Below are 27,755 nucleotides of genomic sequence, written 5' to 3' on the forward strand. Positions count from 1 at the left end.
CTTGCAAAACAAACTCGGTTCCCATTAAACAGCACCCGATTTCCCTGTCTCCCCACCCACCGGCGACCACCATCGAACAATGTTTAAGGATGACGTTTGTTGACACTCCGGTATGGGGCAGACATAAGTATTTCATCCTCGGGGAGAAAAATAAAAGGAATATTTTCTACAGATGACGAGGCCGAAGCTCAGAGAGGTCAGGTAACTTGCCCAGGCTCACACAGCTGGTACGCGGCAGAGAGTTTCCATGCAGGTCTGTCTGTCTCCAAAGTTCTTGCCCGGGACAGCCCCGGGAAGCCCCGGTGATAGCTGAGGCCCGCTGCCCTTGGGCGTCTTCTCTTCCTACCCGCCCTGTCCCCTGCGCACCGGAAGGGAAAGATAGGATGAGGCCCGGGGACCCAGGCCGGCTCTGCTTGGGCTCAGTGCACCCTCCGGACCGGACTCTGTCTGTGTGCCAACAGGTTGGCGGGACGAAGACTGGCGTGGTGCGGTACGTGGGGGAGACAGACTTTGCCAAGGGCGAGTGGTGCGGCGTGGAGCTGGATGAGCCCCTTGGGAAGAATGATGGGGCGGTGGCGGGCACCAGGTATGGTAGACTCCCCCCGGGCTGCCTGGGAGCGGCTCCTCCTGCCCTGGTGGGAGTGGGGGCTGGGGCATCTGAGGAAGCCGGTAGCTGAGCCAGGCACCATGGGAGAGGTGCTGCCACCTTCCTACGGGCTGAGGAATAGCATCCCCATTTAACAGATGAGAAAACGGAGGCCAGAGAGGTCATTGCTCAAGGTCACACAGTCACGGACAAGTGCTGGGAGAGTTGTCGGTTCTGTGTTCGCTCTTGTACGCCACGTGTGGCTAGGTGGGGCAGGGGCCGTGGAAGCGAGAGGGAGGGCTGACAAGGGAAATAATCTGACACTGTCTCGGGCCTACAGCTCTGGGTAGGGTCACAGCTGGGCTCCAGGTCTCACGCCCTCTCTGATTAGAAGGAACTGGCTGCCTGGAGTCAGGGGCCGGGGGTGTGAGGTTCTGGGTGAGCAGTCTGGCAGGGGCATGGGGCTAAGGCCTGGCAGCCCCTTGTGCACTGGCTGTCCTGAGGCTGGCTTGTGCCGCCTCTGAAAAGTAGCGGTTACTGGGGTTCAGGTCAAGCTCTGGGGGAACAGCCCTCCTTGGCCCAGCTCTTGCAGGAAAGGGGGCTTTTTTGGTGGGAGGTCTGCTGGGTCGGGACCCGGGGTGGGGGGCAGTCCTAGTAAAGACCCTCCTGTAGGAAGTACGGAGGCACTTTCAAGGTGAGGCAGGAACTGAACGGGACCGGCTCCCCGGCCCCTGGTGGAGTCCGAGCCCTGAGAGGTTTTGAGAGAAGACAGGCCAGCGTTCCCCTGACAACGCTGCGCCTTCCTGTTGGCAAGCTGGGCGTTTCTCTCAACTCACTCTTGCCTTCAGAATTTGGGGGCTGGGGGACAGCAGCCCCCCACCTCCAAGGTGTCCCCCTCAGGTTTTGGTTGCTGCACTCTGGGAGCTCTGTGAGCAGGGGGGTCAGTGGGGTTCCTTGGGTCTGAGATGACCCGGGGGCCGTCATGAAAGTGGGGGCTGCAGATAGGGCTGGGGAGGGCTTCTGAATGGTGTGTGGGAGCCAAGCCCAGAAGACTGGGGAGTCCGATGCTGGCATTGCCTTTAACCAGCTGTGTGACCATAAGCAAGTTCCTTAACCTCTCTCAGCCTACATCTCCTCATCCGTGAAACGTGGATGAGAGCAGAGTGGCTAGGGGATAGGAATGGGCACGGAGTGGGTACTCGATAGTCATTATTCCCCCAGACCCCTCCACGTATGCCCAGTGGCTCTTTATGGCTACAGAGACTCTCCGGCCCTATTCCCCTCTGTACCCTTTCTGGGAGTCCCCTGTATTGGTCGTGGGGTGAGGGTCTCTGCTGGGGGATACTAGGCTCTGGGCCGTGGAGCCGTGACGACAGTGTGAGTCTCTCCTGCTTCCCCCAGGTACTTCCAGTGCCCACCCAAGTTTGGTCTCTTCGCGCCCATCCACAAGGTCATCCGCATCGGCTTCCCGTCCACCAGCCCGGCCAAGGCCAAGAAGACCAAGCGCATGGCCATGGGCGTCTCAGCGCTGACCCACAGCCCCAGCAGTTCCTCCATCAGCTCTGTCAGCTCCGTGGCTTCCTCCGTGGGGGGCCGGCCCAGCCGCAGCGGACTGGTGAGGGGGGAGCGGGGAAGGGGTACCCTGGTGTGTGTGGGGGCGAGAGGGTAGGGACAGAAGGATCTGGGTGTCCCATTCTCCCCTGACTTGCTGTGTTCCACGTATCCCAGTGTGGGGTTTTGGAACAAAGGTGAAATCTTAGGGATCCCTAGCGGGCTCAGTCAGTGGAGTGTGTGACTCTTGATTCAGGGTTGTGAGTTCAATCCCCACGTTGGACATAGAGCCTACTTAAGAAGGGGGAAAAAAAAGAGATGGGGGGAAAAAGATGAAAGTTGAAGTCTTTTAATAGGAAAGATTGATCCATTTATGTTTATTGTTATTTTTACATTACGGATTTGTCAGCAGCCTTACCCCTTCCCTGGGAGTTAAGGAGGGTCATGCAGATAAAAGACAGGTAGTATGGATGGGGGGCAGGTCAAGGGCAGGGAGTTCCAGGTTGCCACAGGCACCCTGAGTAAGAGGAGAAGGCAATGCTGCCCTGCTGGGGGCATAGAGCCTTCTGGGCAGTCTGAGTCTAGGCGGGGAGTCTAGGATGTGTGCAGAGAAAGTGGCCCAGGTGAGGCAGAGCCCCGGTGCTGTGACTGTCAGGGGTCAGTCGGGCTCTCCTGAAAGCCGGGAGCTCCCAGCATCTCGAACATCACGATTCCCCCTACGTAGAGTGCCTAGGTCACTGGCAGGAGGAGCAGGCGCCCGGGGGGGCAAGGCGCTCGAGCCGTAGTCTGGACGGTGCTCCAGACCCCTGAGTCCCGCCTGCACCCGCGCCTTCCCGCAGCTCACAGAGACCTCCTCACGCTACGCCCGCAAGATATCGGGCACCACTGCCTTGCAAGAGGCGTTAAAGGAGAAGCAGCAGCACATCGAGCAGCTGCTGGCTGAGCGGGACCTGGAGCGGGCCGAGGTGGCCAAGGCCACAAGCCACATCTGCGAAGTGGAGAAGGAGATCGCCCTGCTCAAGGCGCAGCACGAACAGGTGGCTGGGCCGGTGGGGTCGCGGGGGGTGGGCGTTGGGGGCGCCCCCGGGTCAGCCTTGCTGGGCACCCTCACACAGAGAACCTAAGACCCCTCCTCTTCCCCCTGACGATCCGGAGCCTGGCTCTAGCGGGCTTTTTCCTACTTAACTAGAGTGGGAGCACTTTCTAGGTCATGGAAAATTCTTCCCTGTTTTCGCGGCTGCGTGGCCGTCTATCGCGGGCTGTGTCCTTGCCCGCGCAGCCAGTCCCCTGTGGTGGCTCAAGTTATTTCCAATTACTCACATCGTCTAAATATACTCAGGTACACAGTTCTTGGTCTGTCCCCGTCCACGGTCCAGATCGTGCTTTCGGGTAGATCCGTGTGTTGGGTTCAGGGCGGGGAGCCCTCTCCCATCGACTTGGGTCTGCTGCTGTCACCTGCCTCTCTTCCCTTATGGAGGCGTTTGTCTCCTGTGTGACAGATCCTTCCTGGGTCCCCATCCCCACTGCGAGCCTGACTCCGCCCGGCCTCGACTGTGGTGATAAAGGCCAGGCTCCCGCGTGTGCTGGGACAGGGGCCTTCCCAGCACGGTGGGTCTTAGGCCCTTAGTGGCAGGCACTGGAGTGCCGGGCACTGGGGACAGGTGGAGGTTCCCACAGGTGAGCCTGGCCTCTGCCGTTCCTGGCGCTCAGCCGGGCCGTCCTCCCTTAACAGCGAGGCCCGTGGGCCGTGCCCCTCCAGCGGGGGCGGCCCGAGTGGCAGGCCTGGGTCCTCGCTTGGCGTCCCTCCCCCCACGCGGACCCCGGGCCCCGGAGGGGGCTGACGCCGCGCTGGCCCTCGCTCGGGGCCCAGTATGTTGCAGAAACAGAGGAGAAGCTGCAGCGGGCCCGGCTGCTGGTGGAGGGCGCGCGGAAGGAGAAGGCAGACCTGTCCAACCAGCTGGAGGAGGAGAGGAGGTACGGGCCACCCTGCCCCGGGCCGGGGCTGTCTGAGCTCCGCAGGCCGGCCCCTCGTCCGCTAAGTGGGGTGGTGGTCCCCATCTCTGCAGGCTCGAGGGGTCACCACATCCGTCCGCGGCTCTCCTTCCTGACCGCGAGGGCGGGGGGTTCACTGCACCTGACCTGCCGGCCGGGACAGCACATCCTGAGGGGAACATGCGGGGTGGGCCGCCCCCCCCCCCCCCCCCCCCCGCGCTGGCTGCACCTGCAGAGCACCCCGCTGGGCTGGGTCGGGTCCCCGAGGCTCAGAGAAGCAGCTCCAAGAGTTACCATGAGTCCCGGAGGCGGCTGTCCCCCCCATGTCACAGATGACGAATCGGAGTCTCAGAGGGGGCGGGGCTTTGCCTGAGGCCACCGGTCTGTTGATGATGACGCTGGTTCTTTCTCTCCTGCCCCCGCAGCCGGTGGGGACCATGGTTCCCTCCATGCTGGCCTGACTTGGTCCTGGGTCAGAGCAGGACAGAGCTGACAGGGCTTCTCTTGGCCCAGGGTCCTCTCCCTGTCCCCTAGACCACACCCAGATTTCTCTTCCTTTTTTTTTTTTTTTTTATAAAGTTTTTATATTTATTTATTTGAAAGAGAGACACTGAGAGAGAGAGCTTGAGCAGGGGCGTAGGGAGAGAAGCAGACTCCCCACTGAGCAGGGAACCCGATGGGGGACTTGATCCCAAGGTCCTGGGGTCATGACCTGAGCCGAAGGCACTTGCTTAACGACTGAGCCACCCAGACGCCCCCGACACCCAGATTCCTGGGGCTTCTTCCCCTCCCCCATGCCTCAGGCAGCCCCCATGCTCATCCCCGCCTCTGGGCTGTTCTGGAGCTCTCAGCCAAGGCCTGTGAGCCACAGGCTGCTGTTACTGTCTGACTTGGAGAGCGAAGGGCTTATTTATATCTGCCTGCGACAGTTTTCGGGGCCCACACATCTGGTTCCCATGGTGACACGCCCGAGGCCGACAAACAGAAAACTTGAGGCTGTCCTGGGGGCTGTGTTCACCGAGGGCCTGCGTGCGGGCCCCTGGGCTTGCCGGGTGACCTTGGGCAGGTCTTCTTGCCCTTGGAGCCCCCGTCTCCCCATCTGTGTGCCGGGAGCTGTCGGGAGGCCCCAGGACGGGCAGCTCCGTGCGCCGTTGCGTGCCCGCGTCTCCCCTGTGCTATCTTGGCACGTGGGTGGGTGACTGTGGGAGGCAGGGCAGTGGGGGCCCCTGTTAGGGAGCAGCTCCATGGCTCCGGGCCCCGATTTTGTGGGGAAGGGATGCGAGAGTGGTCAGCGGGGAAGAAGCCCACACCCCCGCCCTCCCCGAGGATGGCAACAGGACAGCCCACCCTCCCTCGTCCCACAGCCACCCTAGGTGGGAAGGATGTCGCCTGACTTGCCCCGTTTTAGAGAAGCCCGTGGTCTCAGAGTAGAGCACAGGGCCGGACGCTGGGAGGGCTGGAGGTTTCCAGGAGGCTCTGCCCCAATCACCGTGACTCTGGGACGGTGCCTTCCCTGGGCCTGAGCACTGGCTGGCGGCCTCTCCCTGCCCTCATTGAGGTGCGGCCCACCGCTCCGAGTCCAGCCCGCTCAGCCCCGTCTCCCCCTGCAGGAAGGTTGAGGACTTGCAGTTCCGGGTGGAAGAGGAATCCATCACCAAAGGAGACCTGGAGGTAACGCCCGCCCCGCCCCGCCCCTGCCTGAGCTCCACTCCCCACTGCCCTCCCCCAGCCCTTGCCGGGCACACGGTCCTGAGGACCAGGCAGCAGCTCTGGCCTCCCCGGGAGGGGGCTGGGGACATTAAAAGGGGGAAATCCAGAAGAGGCCCCTGGGAGGATGGGGAGGGGCAGGTCATGAGAGACTCTGGTGTTGGGGGGCGGGAAGCGGCTCAGCTGCCCTGGGCGGGGGGAACAGGCCTCCTTTTGTTTGGCTGCCAGGTGGGGTGGACTAGGGTAGCCTTAGGACATGGTGGCTGGACTCCCCCGTCCCTTCTTTGTTGGATGGGCCCTTCATTTGTCTTGGATTCCAGGTGACGTTTGGGCTGGAAGTAGCTTGTTGTTGGGTCTCAGGGCTTAGGGGTGACACAACAGCCCCAGAAAATCAAAGGGACTCACCCAATCAGGGAGCGAGGCTGCAGCCCCTGGGGTCAGGACCCGGGACTCCTGGCTCCCGAGCTCCGCCGTGAGGAGGACCATTAGGGCACCTCCTGTGTTACAACACCTGGACAGGTGGTCTGGGCAAAGGTGAGCCTTTCAGTCCCTGCTCACCCCACCCGTTCTGAGCCCCTCAGTCAGTGAACGCTCCCCGCCACCTCGGCCTCCACCACATCACACAGACCTCAGGGCTCACGCGGCCAACGCTGGATGTGCAGGAGTGCCTCGCTGCTGTGGTCTTCCCAGCTCCCTGGGAGGTGACAGGGAAGAGGGGGGGCTCCTGGAGCCATCGATGGGGCGGGGGACAGTGAGTTCAGTCCTCCGCACACCGGCCTGGCCCGAACTGGCCCTGGGCAGTCCCTTTCTTCCCCAGGCCTCCCTTTTCTCATCTGCAAAACGAGGAGGTTGAACTAGGTAGTGATTCTCAGACTTGAATTCATCGCCTAGAGGGCGTGTTCAGACGCGGTGCTGGGCCCAGGCTCACTGCTTGACAGGTCTGGGATCTGAGAACTGGCATTTCTAGCAAGTTCCCAGGTGATGCCAGTCTAGGAACCATACTTGGGGATCACTGCACTTGATCTTTTTTTTTTTTAAGATTTTATTTTTAAGGAATCTCTACATCCAGGTTGGGGCTCGAACTCATAACCCTGAGATCAAGAGTCATGGGCTCCGCTGACTGAGCCAGCCCGGCGCCCCTATACTAGATCATTTCTGAGCCCCAACTAGAAAGTATAGTTTCTGATTTTGTGAAAGAGCTGCCTTAAGGGCCCGTGGCATCGCTGCCCAGCAGAATTGTGCCTGTGCTTGACCTGTCCCTGGGTGATCCTGGCTGGGGGAGGGGTGTGTGTGATCGGGGTAGGGTTCCTGGCGGCTGCCCCTGAATGGAGCAGATTTTGCCACCTAGCTTTAAGGATGGATATCGGGGTACAACCCCCATGTAGGACCCGAGCCCAGCATTACGACATCATCTTGTACGTTCCCTCTCAGCCAAGGGGGTGGGTTGGGTTGTGTGGTTGCATGTGGCTGGCTCTCCTGCCCGGCAGTGGCCCTCTTTGCAGGCGTTGGGGTGGGCTTCTGGAAAAAGCACCTGTGCTTGCAAGAGACAGAGACCCCTCCTGCGCATGTCACTTGAGGGGGGTTACTGAAAGGCTACAGGGAACTGTCACTGGCAGTTCAAGGACCTAACGCAAGAAATGGCATCAGGAGCCGAGCCCCTTCTTTGCTCAGAGGTTTCCTTCTGCTCCTGACTCGTGGTCAGTCTCCACGTCTGTCTGTCTCTCTGTTTCTCCTCTAGCCTGTTCTATCTCCTGGACTCTTAAGCAGGTTTGCTCCCTCCTCCTGCCCCGCCCCCCAACCTCCCACCCGCCTTCTTGCAGCCTCCTGGCCCCGCCCACCTGCCAGCCTCCGGTCCCGCCCACCCACCTCTGGCCCCGCCCACCCACTGCTTCCTGTCCCTCCCCAGGGTCCAGCACCGCCTCCCACCAGCACGTGCCTCTGCCCTCGGGTCCCAGGCTAGACAGTGAGCAGCCGGCTTTGGATCCGGTGTCCATCCGGTCGCCTTCAGCCCCAGCTGGGAGGGACCCTGACAGATGGCGACAGCCAGCCAGTCGGGGGGCACCGGGGTCCCCTTCCTGCTGCTTTCCTTGTGACCACATTCATGACGACCAGAACGCAAATGGTCCCAAAGTTCTGCTCACACCCACCCATCTCGGGAGTCAAAAATAAAATGCATTCCTGTGAGCTCCCGGTCTCCCGCCAGCTGTCACCCCATCTCTCTGCTTGGCTGCCTCCTGGCCTCACTCCCTGGTTCCAGCCTCTTAGCCTCCTTCCCGATCTCTAAATGTTGGCCTGTCCCGGGGCCCCTTTGTCCGCCGACCTACACTGTCCCTGAGAGCGTCAGTCTGTACCGTTCAGCGTCCTCTGTGAGCTCATGATTCCCTCGCCCCCCTGCGCGCACACCGGCCCCAGGAGGGGGGACCACGGTGCCAGCAGCAGCCTCCAGGGCTGCCGTAACAAATGACCGCAATTCAGCGGCTTAAAACAACGCAGACTTACTCTGTCGCTGTTCTGGAAGCCAGACATCTGAAATCCAGGGGTTGGCAGGCTTCCTTCCCCTGGAAGGCTTGAGGGAGAGCCTGTTCCATGCCGGTCTCCCCGCTTCGGTAACGCTGCTGGCAAACCCTTGGCTTCCCTCGGCTTGAGACTGAGTCACTGATTCTGTCGTCATGTGGCCTTTGTGCCAGTGTGTTCCTGTGTCCCTGACTTGCCTTCAAATAAGGACACCGGTCACTGGGGTTGGGGTCCGCCTTCATCCGGCATGACTTCATCTTAACGAGTCACACGTGCCCAGACCCTTCTTCCAGAACAGAGTCCCATTTGGAGGCTGCAGGTTAAGGTGAGGTTTTGGGGGACACTATTCAACCCAGAGCATTTGTTCCTATTGTCCCCCCCCCACCACCACCCAGTCCCGCAGATGGCTGCTTAGCTGACTCGTCTTGAATCCTTCCGTCATCCCTCTGTCAGAAATCCTGACCACCTCCGGTGTTTCTCTGCTACCCGCTCTCCTCACCGAAGCTTTGCAAGTTTTATCACTGGGAGGTTTGGAGGCTACACATGACTAGGGAAGAAGGACAAGGAGCCCGCATCAGTGGCCGGTCAGCGGGCTCAGCGGGCTCAGTGACCGTCAGCTCATGGCTCGTCTTCTTCCAGAACACCACCCCCCCCCCGCCAAACCAGCCCCCTCTCAATGTTGCAGTAAAGCAAACCGACCAGATCTCTTAAGAAGGGTAACCAGCCCCTGCTGCTGTCGTGCTCAAACCTCTAACACCACGAGCCCAGGTAAAGGGCCCAGGAGAGCCCCTTGGGGTCCCAGCAGAGCCCCTTGGGGTCCCAGCCCCGTGCCCCTGGGCTGCAGGCCCGTGGAAATTCTCTGTTCCCGGACGCTCCGAGCTCTGTCTGCCTCTGAGCTACTCCGTGTGCGGATTTTTGCTTCTCCTTCGGGCCTTACCTCCCATGATCTCTCTCGGAGACGCCCCCTCTGCCTCTTCGGTAGTATGTCTGTCCGCCGCACCCCCCACCCTGAGCCCTGTTCCCAGCCGCACCCACAACCTGAAATCTATCATTTCCATCCCTCCCCGCAGTGTATGCCCTGGGGGGACAGGGTCCCTGTCTGTCTCGTGCACCTTTAAGTCCCCACGACTGGAGCAGGCAAGGAGCCCCGGGAAGGTGGGAATCCCAGGTCGCAGGCTGGGGCCAGGCTTTCTGGTTCTTGAGTGGACGTCTGCCACGAGGCACCGTGAAAATGTGCCTCTCCCCGCTGCCGCCCCAGTGGGGACTCGACCTTCTTGGGGTTCAGTGGTTGTTGATTAATCAATCATCCAGGGCTTAAAACGGGTTACGATTTTGTTAACTAAATAGCACCTGTTGCGTCACTCGGTCACGTGCCTGGGGGGACCCGTGGGGGGAGCAGAGAAGCCAGGCTCGTGAACTCAGAGTCTGCTCCCTGTCGATGTGTGCGCTCTGAGGACTAAAGAGAGGTCAAGAGAGGTGACACGTGCCTCTGACCTTCAGGGGCCCCTAGTGCAGGTGGGGCATCTCCTCCCCCAGTAACGATTCCAGCCCTCAGTTACCCGAGGGGTATTTCGGGACGGTGGCTCTGTGCTTCGCAGGGGTGCGGGCCCCGTGTCTTCAGAGGCCACGCTGCAGGTGCGGGGCGTAGGCAAGGCTTGGCCGAGCTCCTGGATTTGAGCTGCGGCAGGGAAATGGGGGTCCCTTGCTCCAGGAGCCCCCTTTGATGGTCTGTATTGCCCCTGGAAGTCTGTGGCTCCCCACCCCAGCACCGTCCCCCCACCCCCCATGGAGCTCGGCCAGCTCCAGGCCGAGGCACCAGTCCTGGCACCGGGTGTGGGGGGGTGTCTGAGTTCCCGCCCTGGAGCTGCCCCGGGTTGCTGTGTGATCCCGAGCCCAGCCGAGGCTTCGTCTGGAGTAGCTGCTCCCGCCTGCGAGCCGGGGAGACGGCCGAGACCCCCCTCCCCACGGGGGTTGGGTCCTATAGTTAGCGCTCGCGACAGAAGTGACGTCCGCCCTCACTCTCGCTGCTTCCAGCACCTCGACCGTGGGCACGGCTGATGAACAGCAGCTCCAGGGAGCTTGAGAAGCAGGAGCGTGGTGGCCCCCTCCTCACACCCTGGGCAGTGCCCCTGGAGTGGATGGAAAGCCAGATTGCCCCCCCCCCAAAATGTAGCCTGAGAGCCTGTTCTCCAACCTCCAGCTTTCTGTGGTTGAATTTATCTTAATTAAGCCCTTGAAGTGAGTCCGCTGGGTCCCCCTGTTTCCCCGCGGAGACCCCAGCCTACAGACCAGGAGGCTAGAAGTTTGGGGTGGGGCTGATGCGGGGCAGCAGGGGGGTGTCCTTTCGGGAGCACCTATTGAAACTTGGGATTGTGAGGCTGGGGGCTTTTTCTTGTCTCCGGGACCACCAGTAATCATTTACAGTCGGGCCTGCCTAGCGTGGGTCCTGCCCGAGCTGCGGGGCCCACCCTCTAGGAGAGGAGCGTGGGGACAAGCCCCCCCCCGGGCCAGCACCCAGGGGCTGACCCCGAGACATTGTCAGCCTGTAATGTCCTGAAGGAGCCTGAGCCTGGCAGCTCGTTAGCATGCGGCCTGCCGCCTTCCTGAGACACTGGGACAGAGAAGCTTTCTGGTTGTTCCTTCAGGAACATTCACAGAGGTCAGATCCTAGGCCAGACGACACAGGCGTCTCTCGCTGTGCAGGAACCGCACGCGTGTTTCTTGGGTGGGTCTCTGCTGTGTGCATCCCCCTTGCTGGTGACGGGCTGCAGGGACAGTCGAGTCCCTGAGTCACCGGCTGCCTCTTCAGACTGGCCCCACAGGTTTGCTCTAAACGGCTTCTCCGGGGGCTGGAGGCTGAGGAGGCCCCCTGGCTTCTCCCTGCAATGAACGTGGCCTCCAGATTGGCCCCGGGGGGCCTGGGTCCGGCGCCCTTGGCCCTGGCTGCCACCCTTGCAGATCGGTTTTGAGCAGATGCCTGGCTGCATGGCCTGAGAAAGTCGGGCTTTGGTTAGCGTGGGAAGCCGGAACAGGCGCGTTCTTGTGCTTTGCGGAGACCAGGCCTTACCTGTGGGTAAAGGCCACGTAAAACCTTCCCTTTCGAATGGCTCTGCGCCTTCAGCTCAGGCCTGGGGGCCGGGAGTCCTGGGTTCCTTTACCAGTCCGTCCATCTCGGGGCCTGCAGCGTGCGGGATCTGGGGGGGAAACGGGCCGGCACCTGAATGGGGAGCAGGAGCAGGCGGGGGGGCCCTCCCCAGAGCCACCAAGAGGTGACAGGCGGGAGTCTGGTGCCCTGAAACCACCCGCTGTGGGGTGGGCTGGCTTGCGGGGGCAGGAGTGCCGCAGCCCCTCCCCTGCCTTTAAACAAACCCACCTGGGGACCCTGCAGCGGCGAGGGGCAGCTGGCAAGCCCGGCCCGGCCCGCTCCCCGGACCTCCTCTGTCCCGGAGCCGCCTCCTGTCCTTGACCTGCTCTCCTGTCTTGTGCACGGAAGATGACGCCGCCTCTCTCTCTCTCTCTCTCTCTCCCTCCCTCTCTGTCTCTCTCTGTCTTCCTCCGGCTTCCTCTGCCCTGTACTCCTCTCCCCTGGGCCGCCTCCCCTGCCGCCCCGGGCGGACCAGACCCAGACGCAGCTGGAGCACGCCCGCATTGGGGAGCTGGAGCAGAGTCTGCTGCTGGAGAAGGCGCAGGCCGAGCGGCTGCTCCGCGAATTAGCCGACAACAGGGTAACGCCGCCCCCGGCCCGTCGCCTCCGCCCCTCCTTCGGCTTCTCTGTTTTAATATTTTCTCCGTCTTTGGCTGCTCTCCTCGTTGTGTTTCGCTTTTTGTGCCCCTTCTAGGAGGGAAGTCAAGGCTTAGGGGTGCTTCTGTGCCATTGCCACGTGATGCTTTTTGGGGAGGAGCGGGTCTGGGCTGTCCCGGCCCCTGTGCCCAGCGCATGGTGCCACTGGGGGTGTCCCGCGAGGCCCTGCCCCTCCCTGCCTCCCCATGCATTGCCAACGCAAGGCTTTGTCAAGTTCAGAAATTGGGGGGGGGCTCTTGGGCACGGTCTGCCCCTTCTGTATATATATATATGGACAGGTGCAGGGAAACTTATCCACGCCTGCCTTCTCCCCTTCTCGCCAGACCCGGGAGGCTGAGGAAGGCGGGAAGTCGTGGAGTGCAGATCCCGGCTTCTCTAGCCTAGCGGTCTTAATTCTGGTGGCGGGAGGGGCTCGCCTGGAGGACCTGAGGTTTTGGGGGTGTGGGAGTGTCCCTGGGGCCTAAGACTCTATCAGACGCAGGGGTGGGGTCGTTGAGATACAGTAGACCCTCTGGTGGGGGGGTAGGTCTGGGCCCGGCTGGCCCCTTGGCGGCCCCCCGCAATGTGCCCCAGGGCCGGGCCCTGAGCAGGGCCACACGTCCACACAGCTGGCCGGCCCAGCCCGGCTGCGGGTCTGGCCTCGGAGCCAAACAGCCGGCGAGCGGAGACCGGTCAGACCGTCTGAGCGGGGTGGGGGCCGGGGCGAGCGCGGTCCGTTTCTGCAGGTCAGTCTCGGCACACAAGTGAGCGTGTGTGTGTGTGCGTGTGTCTGGAGACACACGGGCGTCCCTTTGCACACACCGGCTGCGGTCCGGCGACCGTGTGTGCTTGTGCGGGATGCGCACGCGTGTGAGGAGGCTGCTTGCAGAAACCGACCCAGCCCCCCGGGGCGGGCTGGAGCCCTCCACCCCGAGGCATCTTGATCTGGGGGTCACCCTGATTAGAAAGACAAAACTGGATTTACAGAACTAAAGGTCACCTTCAGAAACAACAAAAAATTTTTTTCTAGTTAGGAAGAGATTTAAAACTTGCAAAAGTATCGTTTCCAAATAAGACCGCGATGTCATGATCCAGGTGGGGTTGGAGGGGGCAGGGGCGGGGATGAGCCTCTCAGCTCAGTTACCCATCAGGAGGTGCGTCTGGGAGCACCAGTTTTGTTCTGCCTTGGGCATTAAGCCCGACCTTTCCTGGGCCACCCGCTCCAGACGACCCTCCTAGTGAACCCACCCATTCCGGCTGGGGACCCTCCCCGAGCCAGATAAGGCAACGCTCCCTCCTCAGGAAAGCCAGAACCTCAAACAGGTGCTTTCTTTCAACCGCCAATTTGTCCTGGGCCACCCAGGGCCGCAGGGACAGTCGAGTCCCTGGGTCACCGGGCTGCAGGCCAGGGGAGTCTCTCTGGAGGTTGTGGCTGGGAGTGGGGCAGGGGGTGCTCCCAGGGATGGCCGGTGCCCAGGTCGGGTGCTGGGGTCGGCTGGTGGGGGGGGCGCCCTTCCCTTCCACGGAGCCCGCTGACCCCCGCCTGCCTCTCTCCCGCCAGCTGACCACAGTGGCCGAGCAGTCGCGCGTGCTGCAGCTGGAGGAGGAGCTGAGCCTGCGGCGCGGCGAGATCGAGGAGCTGCAGCAGTGCCTGCGGCACTTGGGCCCACCGCCCGCCGACCACCCCGAGGCGGCCGAGACGCTGCGGCTGCGGGAGCGGCTGCTGTCCTCCAGCCAGGAGCACCAGCGGGAGAGCGGCGCGCTGCGCGACAAGTACGAGAAGGCGCTGCGGGCCTACCAGGCAGAGGTGGAGAAGCTCCGGGCGGCCAACGAGAAGTATGCGCAGGAGGTGGTGGACCTCAAGGCCAAGGTGCAGCAGGCCACCAGCGAGAACATGGGCCTCATGGACAACTGGAAGTCCAAGCTGGACTCGCTGGCCTCGGACCACCAGAAGTCCCTGGAGGACCTCAAGGCCACCCTGAACTCGGGCCCGGGCGCCCAGCAGAAGGAGATTGGGGAGCTGAAGGCGGTGATGGAAGGCATCAAGATGGAGCACCAGCTGCAGCTGGGCAACCTGCGGGCCAAGCACGACATCGAGACGGCCGTGCACGTCAAGGAGAAGGAGGGGCTGCGGCAGAAGCTGCAGGAGGCCCAGGAGGAGCTGGCCGGGCTGCGGCAGCACTGGCGGGCCCAGCTGGAGGCGCAGGCCGGCCAGCACCGGCTGGAGCTGCAGGAGGCCCAGGACCGGCGCCGCGACGCCGAGCTGCGGGTGCACGAGCTGGAGAAGCTGGACGCAGAGTATCGCGGCCAGGCACAGGCCATCGAGTTCCTCAAGGAGCAGATCTCCCTGGCTGAGAAGAAGATGCTGGACCACGAGCTGCTGCAGCGTTCGGAAGCCCAGAGCAAGCAGGAGGCCGAGAGGCTGCGGGAGAAGCTTCTGGTGGCTGAAAACAGACTGCAGGCCGTCGAGTCCCTGTGCTCGTCCCAGCACAGCAACGTAGGCAGCCGCCTCTCGGGCCGGGCTGGCTGGGGCGGGGGGACGGGGCCACGGGGGCCCCCAGCGCTGGCCGACCCCTCTTCCCAGCCAGGCCCACGTGAGACCAGAGGACCCCTTCATCCCTCCATCGGTAGGGCAGGGTGACCGTGGGACCCAAGACGGGCAGAGCTGACCTGGCTGGGCCTGGAGAGATGCGTATGCTGGCACAGGGCACAGGGTTCCTCCCCGTCCCCAGGCCCCTGGTTCTCCCAGACGTGTCCCACTCTGCGGGCTCCTGGATCTCCCCAAGGCGCCAGCACCAGGACCTGCGTGGTGCGGCGGGGGGGCAGGGGGGCATCTCCCAACACAGGCACCAACCTAGGTGACCTAAGCGCGGCCCCCTTTGCCAGTCCTGATGAGCCTGAACCACAGTCACGGCCAGAGTGTGGGGTCTCCAGAGTGGGCAGTGGGAGGCTGGAAGGGCATAGTTCCAGAGCGGCTGTTGCTACAGTATCCGTTCTGGTCCGAATCGAGAAGTCTTCTAAACATCTAGTACATCTTCCTTCAGCTCAGCACGCTGAGGAGGCCCAGGCCTTGGGCGGTGTGGGCCGTGAGCATGCCCGACGGGAAGGGCCTTTCGGGTAGCTCTGGCCACCAGGCCCTTGTGCCGGGACCTGTGTTGCCTTTTCTTACCTGAACCCTTGCAAGGTTAGTGTTGTCTCGGTCTCAGATGAGCAAAGCAAGCCTGAGACGGGGTTTCCTGCCCACTAGCGGTGGGGATCAGGCCCAGCTCCGCTGCTAAAGGGCCGGCTGAGGGTGCCCAGGATGACATGGGTCCAATCCCAGATGAGGGACAGCGAGTGGCATGATCACTGCCTTTACACGGGCCCTGGGCCTCCTTGGGCGTCCGAGTCTCCTTGGGCGTTTACACTAGAGTGACCTCTAGCTGTAGGTGTTCAGGAGTTTCACAGATGGGTGCCTGTTTTGTAGAGGGACCTCTGCCTGTGTCCCCTCTGGCAGCCCGTTGTGGCAGCCTTTTTGCCCCTTTCTCCTAGGGAGGGACCATTTTTAGCAAGCGTTTTCCCAGGATCCTAGGCAGAGGGGAAAGGAACAGCCCCCAGAGTCGCTTATGTGCCCGAGGCCTAGTTGGCTTCAGAATGGGGACGGTCCCTTAGCAGAGGTGGTTTGGGACTGCTGTGGTTCCACAGGATGGCCCCCTTCCCCTCAGTCACAGACCTTAGGCCAAGGAATGGGCAGTGACCTCAGGAAGGCCCATCTCTTGATTTTCATACACGTGGAGCTTCGGTCTGGACCCACATGACTCCCAGATGCAGAGGTTTAAGTGCAGGGACAATTGGCTGAAACTTCAGAAGGGGGCTTGGGATGTATGAACAGAAGTATGAGGGGCGGGTTGATGGAGGTGACTGCCTGCGTGGCTCTCTGCTGCCCCTCAGTGTTAGACTGGCGAACTGCAGGCCCAGAGGACAGCCAGCTTGGGCAGTCTGGACACTTTTCCCGAGGAGCCGCGGGCATCCTGTTGACGTTTGCCATCCGGATTTGTTTTTCTTAATGGGTCTTTTCTTCTTTGGCTTCTGGGTTTATTATTAAAAAGAAGTCTTGGAGGGAGAGGAAGGAAGTAGCTTTCCTTGAAGTCCCTCGGGGAGCTGCCCTGTGGCGGCTGATGCTTGTTTTATGGATGAGAAACCAAGCCGGGGATTTTGCCTCTGGATAATGATGGAAACAGATTTCCAGGACTGATCTCTGTGGGTGTCCCAGGGGAGGAGACATCTGTTTAACATAACAGACATTTGCAACAAAGGGGTGGGAAGCGTTCTTGCGGAAGCTGCACAAACCGCCTTGGGGGGCACTGGGAGCAGGAAGGGGGGGTCCTCTCTTGTCAGGGGGCAGGATGGAGGACATCTGTGCTCCTTGCCCCCATATCAAGTCCCTGAGAACCAGCCTGTAGGGGTGAGGGGTGCTGGCTCTGCTGGCGGCCGGGAGGAGGGGTGTGCGGGGGGGCGTCAAGGGGGGGGGGGCTGAGCGACCCCCTTACCAGGCTCTTCTTTCAGATGATTGAGTCCAACGACATTTCAGGGGAGAAGATCAGAATGAAGGAGACTATAGAGGGTGAGTGGCCACGGGGCTGGGCGGGACCCTGGGCTTTGGGGCTTATGAAGTGCCCGGCCTTGGGCTAAACCGCTTGTTACTTGTTTGGTTTTAACTTTACTTTTTTTAATATATAAACTTCCAGTGGGTCAAAGGGCAGCGTCCGGAAAAGGGTGCCCTGTCACTTGAGTTCTCTCCCTAAAGGCACCACGTTGGCCAACTTACGGTTCCTTTCCAGAGACGCTTACACACAAACACCTGGGTCGCCCAGCCACACCTCCCGCGCCGTTCCACCCCTTTCTCTTGTCCACTTTACAGTGCCTCTTGGAGACTGTTCCAGTCTCTTCCAGTCTCTTCCATGACAGAGAATAATCCTTTGCTTGGAGCCCTGTCACGTGTTTACCCAGTTTCCTACCGATGGATTGTGGGTTGTTTCCAGTCTTTGTCTATTACATGGCTTCAGTAAATTACCTTCTGCTCTTTGGGGCTCAAAACTTCAACTCCCACTTGCTGAGGTTGAAAGTATGTTTCCCCACAAGCTTCGCCAGCAAAATATTTCATCACACTTTGTGGTCTTTGCCAGCCTGAGTGGTGAAAGAGGTTCCCTGATGTAACTTCAGCGTGCCTTCTCTTACTTCATGTCCTGTGTTCTGCTTGCGTCTTTGGCTCATTTTTTCCTAGCAGGTTGTTGATCCTCTTGTTGATTATTAGAAACTCTTTATATATGACATTGCAAACATTTTCCCCCCCATTTGTAGTTTGTCTTTTGACTTTTCTTATGGTCATGCATGCCATGCAGATTTCTTTTGAAGACTTTATTTATTTATTTTAGTGAGAGAGAGAGAGAGAGAGAGAGAAGCAAGCGGAAGGGCAGAAGGGAAGGGAAGGGGACAAGCAGACTCTGTTCAGCAGGGAACCCGACGCAGAGCTCGATCTCGTGACCCAGAGATCATGACCTGAGCCAAAAATTAAAAGTCGGACAGTTAACTGACTGAGCCACCCAGACTTTATTTATGCTTTCGTTCCTCTGAACTAGTCCTTCCTGCTCTGCTTTTTCAAAATTATAAATTCTTTTGGGTGATTTTTTTTTTTAGATGCAGCATTAAGACATAACTAACTGTTCTTTTTTTTTTTTAATATTTGATTTATTTATTTGACACAGAGAGAGATCATAAGCAGGCAGAGAGGCAGGCAGAGAGAGGAAGGGAAGTAGGCTCCCCGCAGAGCAGAGAGCCCGATGCAGGGCTCGATCCCAGGACCCCGAGATCTTGACTTGAGCCGAAGGCAGAGGCTTGAACCCACTGAGCCACCCAGGCGCCCATAACTAACTGTTCTGAAGTGAATAATTCGGGGGGCATTTAGTATGTTCAGTCAGTATCTGTAACCGCGACCTCCATCTCGTTCCAAAACATGTTTACCTCCCCAGAAGGAAACCCCGTGCCCATCGTTAGTCCCTTCCCTGCCGGCTGCAGCCCTGACAAGCACAGGTCTGCTCTCTGTCTGTGGGTTTGCCCATTCAGGCCGTCCAGTACATCATGCCATAGGCGGACGCCTGGCCTCTTTGTCTTAGCGCACTGTAAGCAAGGTTCACGTATGTAGCATGTGTCACCGCTCCGTTCCTGTTCATGCCCGAGTGATGCGCCGTCGTGTGCCCCCGTCTTACTCCTCCTCCAGCTGTTGATGGAGGGCTGGTCTGTTTCTGCCTCCCGGCTCTTGGGAGTGGTGTCGCGGTAAACACACACAAGGAGACGCAGGCGAGTCCCTGTGCCCGTGGTCGGGGGTGTGCCCGTGTGTTCTGTGTCTTAACGCGCTGAGGAAGGATTTGGTAGAACCCCTTGGCTGGTCTTGCTTATCTGCCAAGTGATGTCAGAATCTTGTTGGTATTTTTATGGGTATCCTACGTACATGTATTAACTTAGGGGAACTGGATGTGTTTCTAGCACTTTCCATAGATTGTCCTTTTGGGGATCATTCTGAGGCTCTTGAACACACACAGCTGTGTGACACGGGCACCGTGACTCTCCCCATTTATCACTCAGGGAAAGACTCCCCAAGAGTTAAATGGCCTGACACCGCGTGGTACTGGAGGCTTCTTGGGAGTGGGTCCCCCAGCGAGGGGGCTTGTGTGGGGAAGGACGTGGACCCTGGAGGCCAAGGGTAGCTTCGTTTTCGGGTTCCTGCGGGAGGGCCACACCCTTACCCACTGCCCCTGCAACACTGTGGCCCCTTGTCTCTCCTTTCTCCCCTAGGCCTGCAGGACAAGCTGAACAAGAGGGACAAAGAGGTGACAGCCTTGATGTCCCAGACCGAGATGCTCAGGGCCCAAGTAAGTGGTAAGTCTCCCTCCCGCAGGGCAGATGCGGGGGGCTCTTGCGGGGGGCCTGGAGCCCGTGGAGCATGGACTGGGTTGGCTTCTGGGTCCGGGCGTCCTCCGCCTTGAGAGGGCGACGTGGGCCAGTCCTGCTCGGACTCCCACCTGAGCAGCGGAGAGTGGGAGAGTGCGGCGCCCACGTCATCTCTGGGATGACCAAGCACCCCTGCTGCCTTCTTCCCGCAGAGCCAGTTCTGTGTTCTCTGTGTTCCGAAGTTGCATCAGCTTTCTCTCTCCTCTTGACTCCTTTTTTAAAAAATATTTATTTGAGAGAGAGAGCACAAGCAGCGGGAGCGGCCGAGGCAGAGGGAGAAGCAGGCTCCCCACTGATCGATGTGGGGCTCGATCCCAGGACCACAGGATCGTGACCTGAGCCGAAGGCAGTCACTTAACTGACTGAGCTGCTCAGGCGCCCCGTCTCTTGTCTTGACTCTAACGTTGGTCATGTACATAGAGTGCCTGTGCCCCTGGCTCCTTTCTAGATGAAATACAGGATACAGGCCTTCGGACTTGGGGGGCAGGGAGGATGCTGGCCACAGCAGGGAGCGAGACACGGACAGAAGGGGAGCCTGAAGAGAGGCACGGGTCTGGAATTTGTGATTCTGAGAACTGGCCATGCTTCTCGTCCTCCAGAATGCCGGTGGTGGTGTCCGTAAGACGCCGCCGTCCCGGGAGGTGGTCCGCACTCCCACTTCTGTCCAGTTCCCATCACGCTCACGTGGCCTCATTGGTCCCCACACAGGGCGGTTGACCTCAGACCTCTCCAAGGCTAAGGGGAGGATTTAGCTTTCCCTTGTCCAGGCCGCAGTGTCAATGCCCAGGGCCTGTCTCGGGAAGGGTGGCCTGGTTCTCCCCACACCAAAGGGCCTGTGTGGCTGAACTTGGGTTGTGGCCTGCTCTGTGTGGCTGTTCTCTCGGCCCCTTGCTGGCTCGCCAGGACAAGAAAGACCCGCTCCGTGGAGTGTGTCCCCCTGGTCCCCCGCGAAAATCAGCTCCCTGCCCGGGACTTGGCTCCCCGACCCCCAGCGGAGACAGATTCTCATGGAGAGCTTGACCCTCTCTCTGCTTTCCCTGCCATCTGACCCTCAGCACTGGAGACAAAGTGCAAGTCGGGAGAGAAGAAGGTGGACGCCCTCCAGAAGGAGAAGCGGCGCTTGGAGGCAGAGCTGGAGGCCGTGTCCCGAAAGACGCACGACGCCTCGGGCCAGCTGGTCCTCATCAGCCAGGAGCTGCTCCGGAAGGAGCGGTGAGTCCGCCGCGGGCAGTCCTGACCCTGACCCTGACCCCGACCCCACTCCACCGGACATTAGCCAGTCTTCTCCGGAGGCAGGGCAGGGGTGGGCCGGGTGAGACAGGTGCCTGGCACCACGGGCGATGCTGTCCTTGGCTCCGATGAAACCTCCGAATCCTCAACACAGATCTCCAAGCAGAGTTCGCAGGCAACACTGGTGGTTCCCAGACTTCTTGGTCTCTGGGATCCCTTTAAACTCTTAACAAGGACTGAGGATTCCCAAAAAGCTTTTGTTTATTTATTCTGTAATTACCATATTATCAATTAAAACAGAAGTTTAGAAATCTTTCTAAATCCACTTAAAAATTATAACAAGCCAGTTGCATCACATGTAAATAATAGGCTTTTGATAAAAAGTAACCGTTTTTCTGGGTTCGCCTGGGTGGCTCAGTCATTGGGCGTCTGCCTTCGGCTCAGGTCGTGATCCCGGGGTCCTGGGTTTGAGCCCTGCGTCGGGCGCCCTGCTCGGCGGGAAGCCTGCTTCTCCCTCTCCCTCTCTCCCTGCTTGTGTTCTCTCTCTAGCTCTCTCTCTGCAAATAAATAAATAAATAAATTTTTAAAAAAGTGACTGTTTTCCAAAACAAAGATTGTTTTAGGAGAAGAGTGGCATCGTGTTCCATTTTTGCCAATTTTCTGGGTCTCGTAATTTGTAGAAGACAGCCGGATTCTCGTATCTTCCTCTGCTTTCCGTCTCTGCAGTTGTTATTTTGAAGTACATTATGAAAATCTGACCTTACGTAGATAATGTAGTTGGAAAAGAGAGAGGAGTATTTTAATATCCTTTTCAGAGGATTATTAATATACCACGTAGGTGCGCCTGGCCGGCTCGGTCGGGAGAGCACGAGGCTCTTGATCTCAGGGTTGTGAGTTTGAGCTCCACGTTGGATGTGGAGGTTACTTAAAAATTAAGTCTTTAAAAAATAAACAAAAAAAATAGAAAGTCTTGCACACAAACTCTCTTGGATGTTAAGATTTTATTTATTTATTTGACGGACAGAGATCACAAGTAGGCAGAGAGGCAGGCAGAGAGAGAGAGGGGGAAGCAGGCTCCCCTCTGAGCAGAGAGCCCGATGCAGGGCTCGATCCCCGGACCCTGAGATCATGACCTGAGCCAAAGGCAGAGGCTTAACCCACTGAGCCACCCAGGCGCCCCTTATTTAAACTTTTTTTTTTTTTTAAGATTTTATTTATTTATTTGTCAGAGAGAGAGCAAGCGAGAGCGAGCACAGGCAGACAGAGTGGAAGGCAGAGTCAGAGGGAGAAGCAGGCTCCCTGCGGAGCAAGGAGCCCAATGTGGGACTCGATCCCAGGACGCTGGGATCATGACCTGAGCCGAAGGCAGCTGCTTAACCAACTGAGCCACCCAGGCGTCCCGTTATTTAAACTTTTTAAATGATTTTTATTTTTATATATTTTTTAAAATTTTTATTTACTTATTTGAGAGAGAGAGAGATAGGGCATGAGCAGGGAGAAGGAGCCGAGGCAGAGGGAGAAGCAGGTTCCCCGCTGAGCAGGGAGCCCGATGCAGGGCTCAGTCTTGGGACCCCGGGGATCGTGATCTGAGCAGAAGGGAGATGCTTAACTGACTGAGCCACCCAGGCGCCCCCGTTTTATTTAATTTTTAATCAAACAGATACTCTGTTCTCTGTTTTTAAAACTTGAAGAACATTCTAGAAAAGGCCCAGTCCTCTTGACTATCCCATCCCCAAATCCTGGCCCCTCTCGGGCTGCCAGCGAACGGTTTCGTGCCCCACGTTTTCACGGCAGCCCCTCCTGGCCCGGGCGCTGTCTGCACAGCCACCGCCCGCCCTTAGCGCGGCCAGCCCGATCGCCGGGGTGTGGAAGCCGAGGGCCAGGGCTGACGGTTTCCTGTGCCCGCCTGCCGAATCCCGCTAGGAGCCTGAACGAACTTCGAGTGTTGCTGCTGGAGGCCAATCGCCACTCCCCGGGGCCCGAGAGGGACCTGAGCCGCGAGGTCCACAAGGCCGAGTGGAGGATCAAGGAGCAGAAGCTCAAGGACGACATCCGGGGCCTGCGAGAGAAGCTGACCGGGCTGGTGCGCGGGCAAGCGGGAGCCTGGGGACGGGGGCGTGCCGCGGTGGGCAAGCGGGAGCCTGGGGACGGGGGCGTGCCGCGGTGGGCGGAGGCTGGCGCGTGGGCAAGCGGGAGCCTGGGGACGGGGGCGTGCCGCGGTGGGCGGAGGCTGGCGCTGTCCTGGAGCCACCCCGGGCACAGCCAAGACACAGGGAGGGGTCTAGAGGCCGTAGCATCACAGACAGGGTCAGAGCGTAGCTGGTGGAAGGGCCACGGGCCACCCCTTTGCAGACCTCGTGGCTGGCCGCGTGGCAGTCTGGTGACACAGTGCGGGGGAAGGCTTCCGAAGACCCCCAGCTGTCCGGAGCTAGGATGGGCTCCTGCGGGGTGCTGAGCTCCCCATCGGGGGAAGTAATCAGCCAGAAACCAGCTCCTAACTCAGGGTTTTGCCATGGGGGTTCACACATCTGTCTCAGGAAGGAAATGGGACCTACCAGAGCTCTTTCTAACCCCAAGCTGCTGGGAGCTAGGACGACTCCATCAAGAGCAGGAACGTGCCTGAGCTGAGTCCCCAGACGCGGGCCTTGGAGTAGGTGGGCCACGCTGGGAACACAGGACAGAATTGTCCCCAGTTGTCCCCCCTGTGGCCAGCTATGGGGCCCTGTCAGTCCCAGGGTTGGACAGGACAGGTTCTGGGAAGACAGGCCGGCTGCCGTGGGATATGGCTCCAAAGCCCCCAGCACCCTTCCGCTCAGCTGCACGGGTTCAGCCATTGGAGGAGATGGAGGAAGGGAGGCCTCTCAGGCAGGGCAGCGGGACAGGACCTGCCCGAAGCTGGGGCGCGGAGTCAAGGGCCAGGGCTCACTCAGACTGCACACCCTTCCAGTCCTGGCAGGCTTAGCCCACAGGCAGGACTCCAGGGCCCTTGGCTCTGCATCCAGGCATAACTCGGGAGAAGCCAAGGCCCTGGGGCCCGTGGGGACTTCAAAGTTTTGATTCCCTGAGGCTTTCCCAGAGCCTCGTGGAGTGGGTGAATTCCTGTTCTGGCTCATCTCCGTGGGGCACAGGCTGGTCGAGTTTTTCTGGGGACCTCGCCCAGGGCAGCCTCTCCCGTGTCCCCCTGCGCTGTCCCCAGTGCCACAGGAGAACTAGGGAAGGGCTCGGTGGTTAGAAAGTCCCCGCGGTGAGGGAGGTTTGAGGGGAGGATCAGAGCGGAGCAGAAGGCTCTGGAGGCACCCGGCCCAGGGGCAGCGTGATACAGTGTGATACAGGTTTGTGCAGGAGCCAGGAGGCCAGTGGGCACGTCCTCTCCTAGCACATGTGTGCACGCGTGCAGACGAGCACGCCCAGGCTCACACGTGGGCTCTCCGTCTCCGCTGCTGCGTGCAGGACAAAGAGAAGTCCCTGGTGGACCAGCGGCGCTATTCCCTCATTGACCCGGCCTCGGCGCCCGAGCTGCAGCGGCTGCAGCGCCAGCTCATGAGCACAGAGGACGCGCTGCGGGACGCCCTGGACCAGGCTCAGCAGGTGGAGAAGCTCATGGAGGCCATGAGGAGCTGCCCCGATAAGTCCCAGGTGAGCCCCGGGCCGGGCCTGGGCGGACCTGGTGGCGAGCCATGGGGCGCGCCCTGTCGTCGGAAGCATGGTCCTGTCCTGGGAACCCTGGTCTGTGAGCGGGGAGACTGTCCTCCAGGAGTCCCCGCCTGGGGGAGTACACGGCTTGATCCTGGGGAGCTCAGACTAAGCTGGGATGTGGCCCTGCCCTGAGACCCCAACCCATGCCGCTTTCTGAAGAGCCGCTGGTGGCCTCTAGTGGTCGCACCAGGAACTGCCGCCTGGTGACCCTCACTCAGCCCGTGCTGGGGACTCTTTGCAGGCCATCAGCAATTCCAGTTCTGCAAACGGCATCCACCAGCAAGACAAGGGCCACAAACAAGAGGTAAGAGACGCCCTGCCCCCCCCCCCAGGGGACCCCTTGCCACACCCACGGCCCTCCCACACGGGCTGACTTTCCAGGAGAAAAAAAACCCCGAGAAGCCACCCGAATTAGAAAGGCTCCCGGTGCCAGAGTCTCCCAGGTAGGGCGGCCACTCAACCATCCCGCGTCATCCGCTCCTGTCAGCTTGTTTCGATTTTTCCAAACACTGACATAGTAAAAGTTCTGCGTGCCTACTGGGAAACTTCTGGGGGAAAAAAAAAACCCAAAATAGAACGTACTCTAGAGATGACCTAGGTTGACAACTTTTAGATGATCTCTTTGTGGGACTTTCCTCTGTGTGCGTGTGTACGTGTACAGAATTCTTATTATTTGCTGATCCCTTATTTGCAAACCGACCTACTTCATGAAATTTGTGACCCCAAAATCAGCACTCACGGCCCTTTTAGGTCATTCTCGGGTGTGCGCAGACTGGAGAGAAATTCGCGTCCCCTGCTGCGCACAGTCCCGGCAGAGGCCGCACAGGGCGATGCCCACCGCCACTTCCAGCTCTGAGTCAATAACCGTCCTTTCCACGCTCGGTCTGGTGCCATGTTTCTCCCATTTTCGTGCTTTTTCTTGTTGATCTTGCTGTTCAGAATGACCCTGGGGGCTCCCGGCTGGCTCAGTTGGAAGAGCGTGTGACTCACGATCTCAGGTTTGTGAGTTCAAGCCCCAGGTTGGGTGTCACTGGGTCTCAATCCCAGGACCCCAGGACCATGACCTGAGCCAAAGTCAGACGCTTACCCGACTGAGCCACCCAGGTGCCCTGTTATTTATTTTTTGTAAGTAGTCCCCACGCCCAGTGTAGAGCCCCACGCAGGGCTTGAACTCACGACCCTGAGACCAAGACCTGAGCTGAGATCCAAGAGTCGGGTGTTCAGGGTGCCCGGGAGGCTCAGTGAACGTGCAGGGGCGAGGCTGAGCAGGGGAAGGAACTCTCCTCTTTTCATTCTGGGGCCGTGGAGCCCCCACCCCCACCCCCGGCCACTGTGTCTTCCGGAGATGGGAGAACCTGGGCCGCAGGATCCGCCCCGCTGAGGCCTGTGGGGGAGGGGCGGAGAGCCAGATGGGACGGGTTAGGGTCCGACACCTGCTCATCAGGCCCTTGCTCTCTCCAGGAGAAGCACTGACCCGGAGGGACACCGTGGAGCCGCTCGGTCCACACCACAGCCCCTGCAGCCTGCCCCGGTGGCGCCTCCTCCAGGCAGGGGCCAGGACTGTCACTTTGGAGACAAGAACAGTGTTTGTAACAATGACGTGCCCACTGCCTCGGACAATCCCCCATCCCCAACCCCCCCCTGCGGGACCAGGAGGCTTCCTCAAGCACGACCTCCCACAGAGAGCGGTACAGTCCTGGCCTGGCCCCCGGGACCTTCGGCCTGGACAGCCTGGATGCCCCAGCAGTTTCTGGAATTTGTTTGGGGGAGGCTGAGGTGATCTGGCCAGGCCCCCCACGCCCCCCTCAAGAATGAGCCGCCCTGAGCACCATCTTGGCACCCGGGGAGTATCCTTTCTCCCCCTTCTCCCCCTTCTCCCGGGTTCCCCTGACACCCCAGAGAGCCATTGTCCCGGGAAAGGGTCAGAGGAGGCCCCACTAGGCACCAAGGAGGGCAGTCCGGTACTCGGGAGCCAGGTGGGGACCCCCTTTCTGCAGCCCCCAGGCTGCTTGTCCCCACAAACAGTGGTACAAGCCCCCTTCAGCCCCTCCGCCCAGCTCGGCCCAAGTTCAAGGTGTTGTGGGGACAAGGTCCTCCCCACCCCCAACACCAGCGCATACACGTAGCTCCAAGCCGCTGGCCCGACGGTCAGCACAAGGCCAGGAGCCACAGTATTAGGGAAGTTCGGAAGCCCCTCTCCTCCTCCCCCTCACGGGCCTGGCTGGGAGCTGGGGCAGCGGGGCCGCTGGAGAGCCCAGACCCGGGGACTGGCCCGCCACGGGGTGTCCCCGGGGTGGACTAGCGGTTCCAGAACTGGGCCTCTCCCGCGCAGACACGCTCACGCAGGCACGCACCGACCCTGGCCTGCGCCCCGGGGGGTCTCACACGCATGCGCAGCCGTGTGGACAGGGGCATTTGCTGTCGGAAGATGCACGCGCTGCGGTCCTGGGGTCGAACCCCCAGCCCGGCAGGGCTGTGCCCGGACACACCGCCCCACACGATTCTGCAGCCGCGCTGTGTGCGTGTACACCCGGGTACACGTGGGTGAGTGTTCAGGGACGTGCGTGCCGGGCACAGTCGTCGGAGGGCTCGCCTGCCAACAGCCCCCTTGCTTACCGGTCACCTGCTCCGAGCTCTGGAAGCCCCGTGCCCGCAGCCAAGGAAAGAGCCCAAGAGCTGTTGGAGAGTAGAAAGATCTAACCGCCTCTCCCCGATGCCCAGCGAGCCCGTCTGGGTTACTCCAGGCCTGTGGGTGGTGGGAAAAGCCAGTAGAACAACCTCTAGAGCTGGAGGGCGCACAGGTTACTGCCTTTGCCTCAGTGTCCCCGCCTCCCCCAGCTCAGGGACTGTTTTCACTCTGGGGCCCCCTTCCCAGGAGCTCAAGGGGGGAAGCCTGATGGCCCATCGAGGCGTTCCTGCCGCGCACCAGGACGGGTATGCAGTCTGTGCCCTGAGAGCAATCCAGGGGGCCCCCATTCTTGCCCAAATGCAGCCCATCCTTGGAGCGGGGGGCGGTTAGCCAGATCGTCCCGTTGGCCTGCCACCTCCCCGTTGGCTTCCGTAGCTCTCGCATGCGGTTTTATTAACATCAGTCTAGAAGCGACGCTTTAGTGGCCTAACCCAGAGTTAACTACTACTCTTTCCAGCAAAATCCGGCAGCTCACCCCGCCTACAGAAGGCACTGATTAGTCTACTAACAGCCAAAGGCCCACACCAGGAGGGGCTGAGCGCCCAGGGCACCTGGCAGGTGGCAAGAAGCCCTTTGCCTGTGAAGGCCTCCCCCTGCCCAGTGTGGGTTCAGCCTGTGCTCCGTCCCCAAGCCCTCCCCAACCCTTGTCCTCCCCGAAGTGGAATTGTTGAAGTGTGGCGAGTCCGTGCTCGAGACAATAAAGCTTGTGACTGATGTCCAGGACCCTTGTCTGCTTTTCTCTGCGTGCCCGCTGGGGCATGCCTGGAGTGGGGGTCAGTCCAGTCCTGCTCGTTGCCGGCTGATTTTTACTCAGTTGTGAAGGGCTGATGAGGGCTTCACAGGGCCTGGCTTGAAGAGACCCAGGAGACCAGGACCGGAGCCCGTCCAAGGAGGAGGAACCCAGCAGGGACTGTCCGAGGACCAGAGGCAGCCAGGCCGGGCAAGGCTGCCAGAAGAGGGCTGGGGGTTTGGACTTGACTCTGTTAGAAGGAGGAGGGGGCCCACAAGAAGGAAATGAAACC

The 27,755-nt window shown here is 60.2% G+C and overlaps 1 protein-coding gene across 3 annotated transcripts in view; it reads left to right on the forward strand.

Moving 5' to 3' along the window:
• CLIP2 (CAP-Gly domain containing linker protein 2) overlaps positions 1-27,456 on the forward strand; it is a 66,281-nt gene extending 38,825 nt beyond the window's left edge. For 2 of the 3 annotated variants that reach the window (XM_032327436.1, XM_032327435.1), the window contains exons 5-18: positions 462-586; positions 1,988-2,201; positions 2,977-3,174; positions 4,008-4,111; positions 5,740-5,800; positions 11,971-12,075; positions 13,693-14,628; positions 16,677-16,734; positions 18,963-19,046; positions 20,174-20,330; positions 22,272-22,431; positions 23,799-23,984; positions 24,286-24,348; positions 25,506-27,456. In XM_032327436.1, the coding sequence (XP_032183327.1) occupies positions 462-586; positions 1,988-2,201; positions 2,977-3,174; positions 4,008-4,111; positions 5,740-5,800; positions 11,971-12,075; positions 13,693-14,628; positions 16,677-16,734; positions 18,963-19,046; positions 20,174-20,330; positions 22,272-22,431; positions 23,799-23,984; positions 24,286-24,348; positions 25,506-25,517 (2,463 nt within the window). In that variant the 3' untranslated portion in view covers positions 25,518-27,456. The remainder of the gene's footprint in view (positions 1-461; positions 587-1,987; positions 2,202-2,976; positions 3,175-4,007; positions 4,112-5,739; positions 5,801-11,970; positions 12,076-13,692; positions 14,629-16,676; positions 16,735-18,962; positions 19,047-20,173; positions 20,331-22,271; positions 22,432-23,798; positions 23,985-24,285; positions 24,349-25,505) is intronic. The other variant, XM_032327437.1, reaches the window with a different exon arrangement.
• Positions 27,457-27,755: the final 299 nt, after the last annotated feature.

Source organism: Mustela erminea, chromosome 20 (genome assembly GCF_009829155.1).
Source record: "Mustela erminea isolate mMusErm1 chromosome 20, mMusErm1.Pri, whole genome shotgun sequence".
Taxonomy (NCBI): Eukaryota; Metazoa; Chordata; class Mammalia; order Carnivora; family Mustelidae; genus Mustela; species Mustela erminea.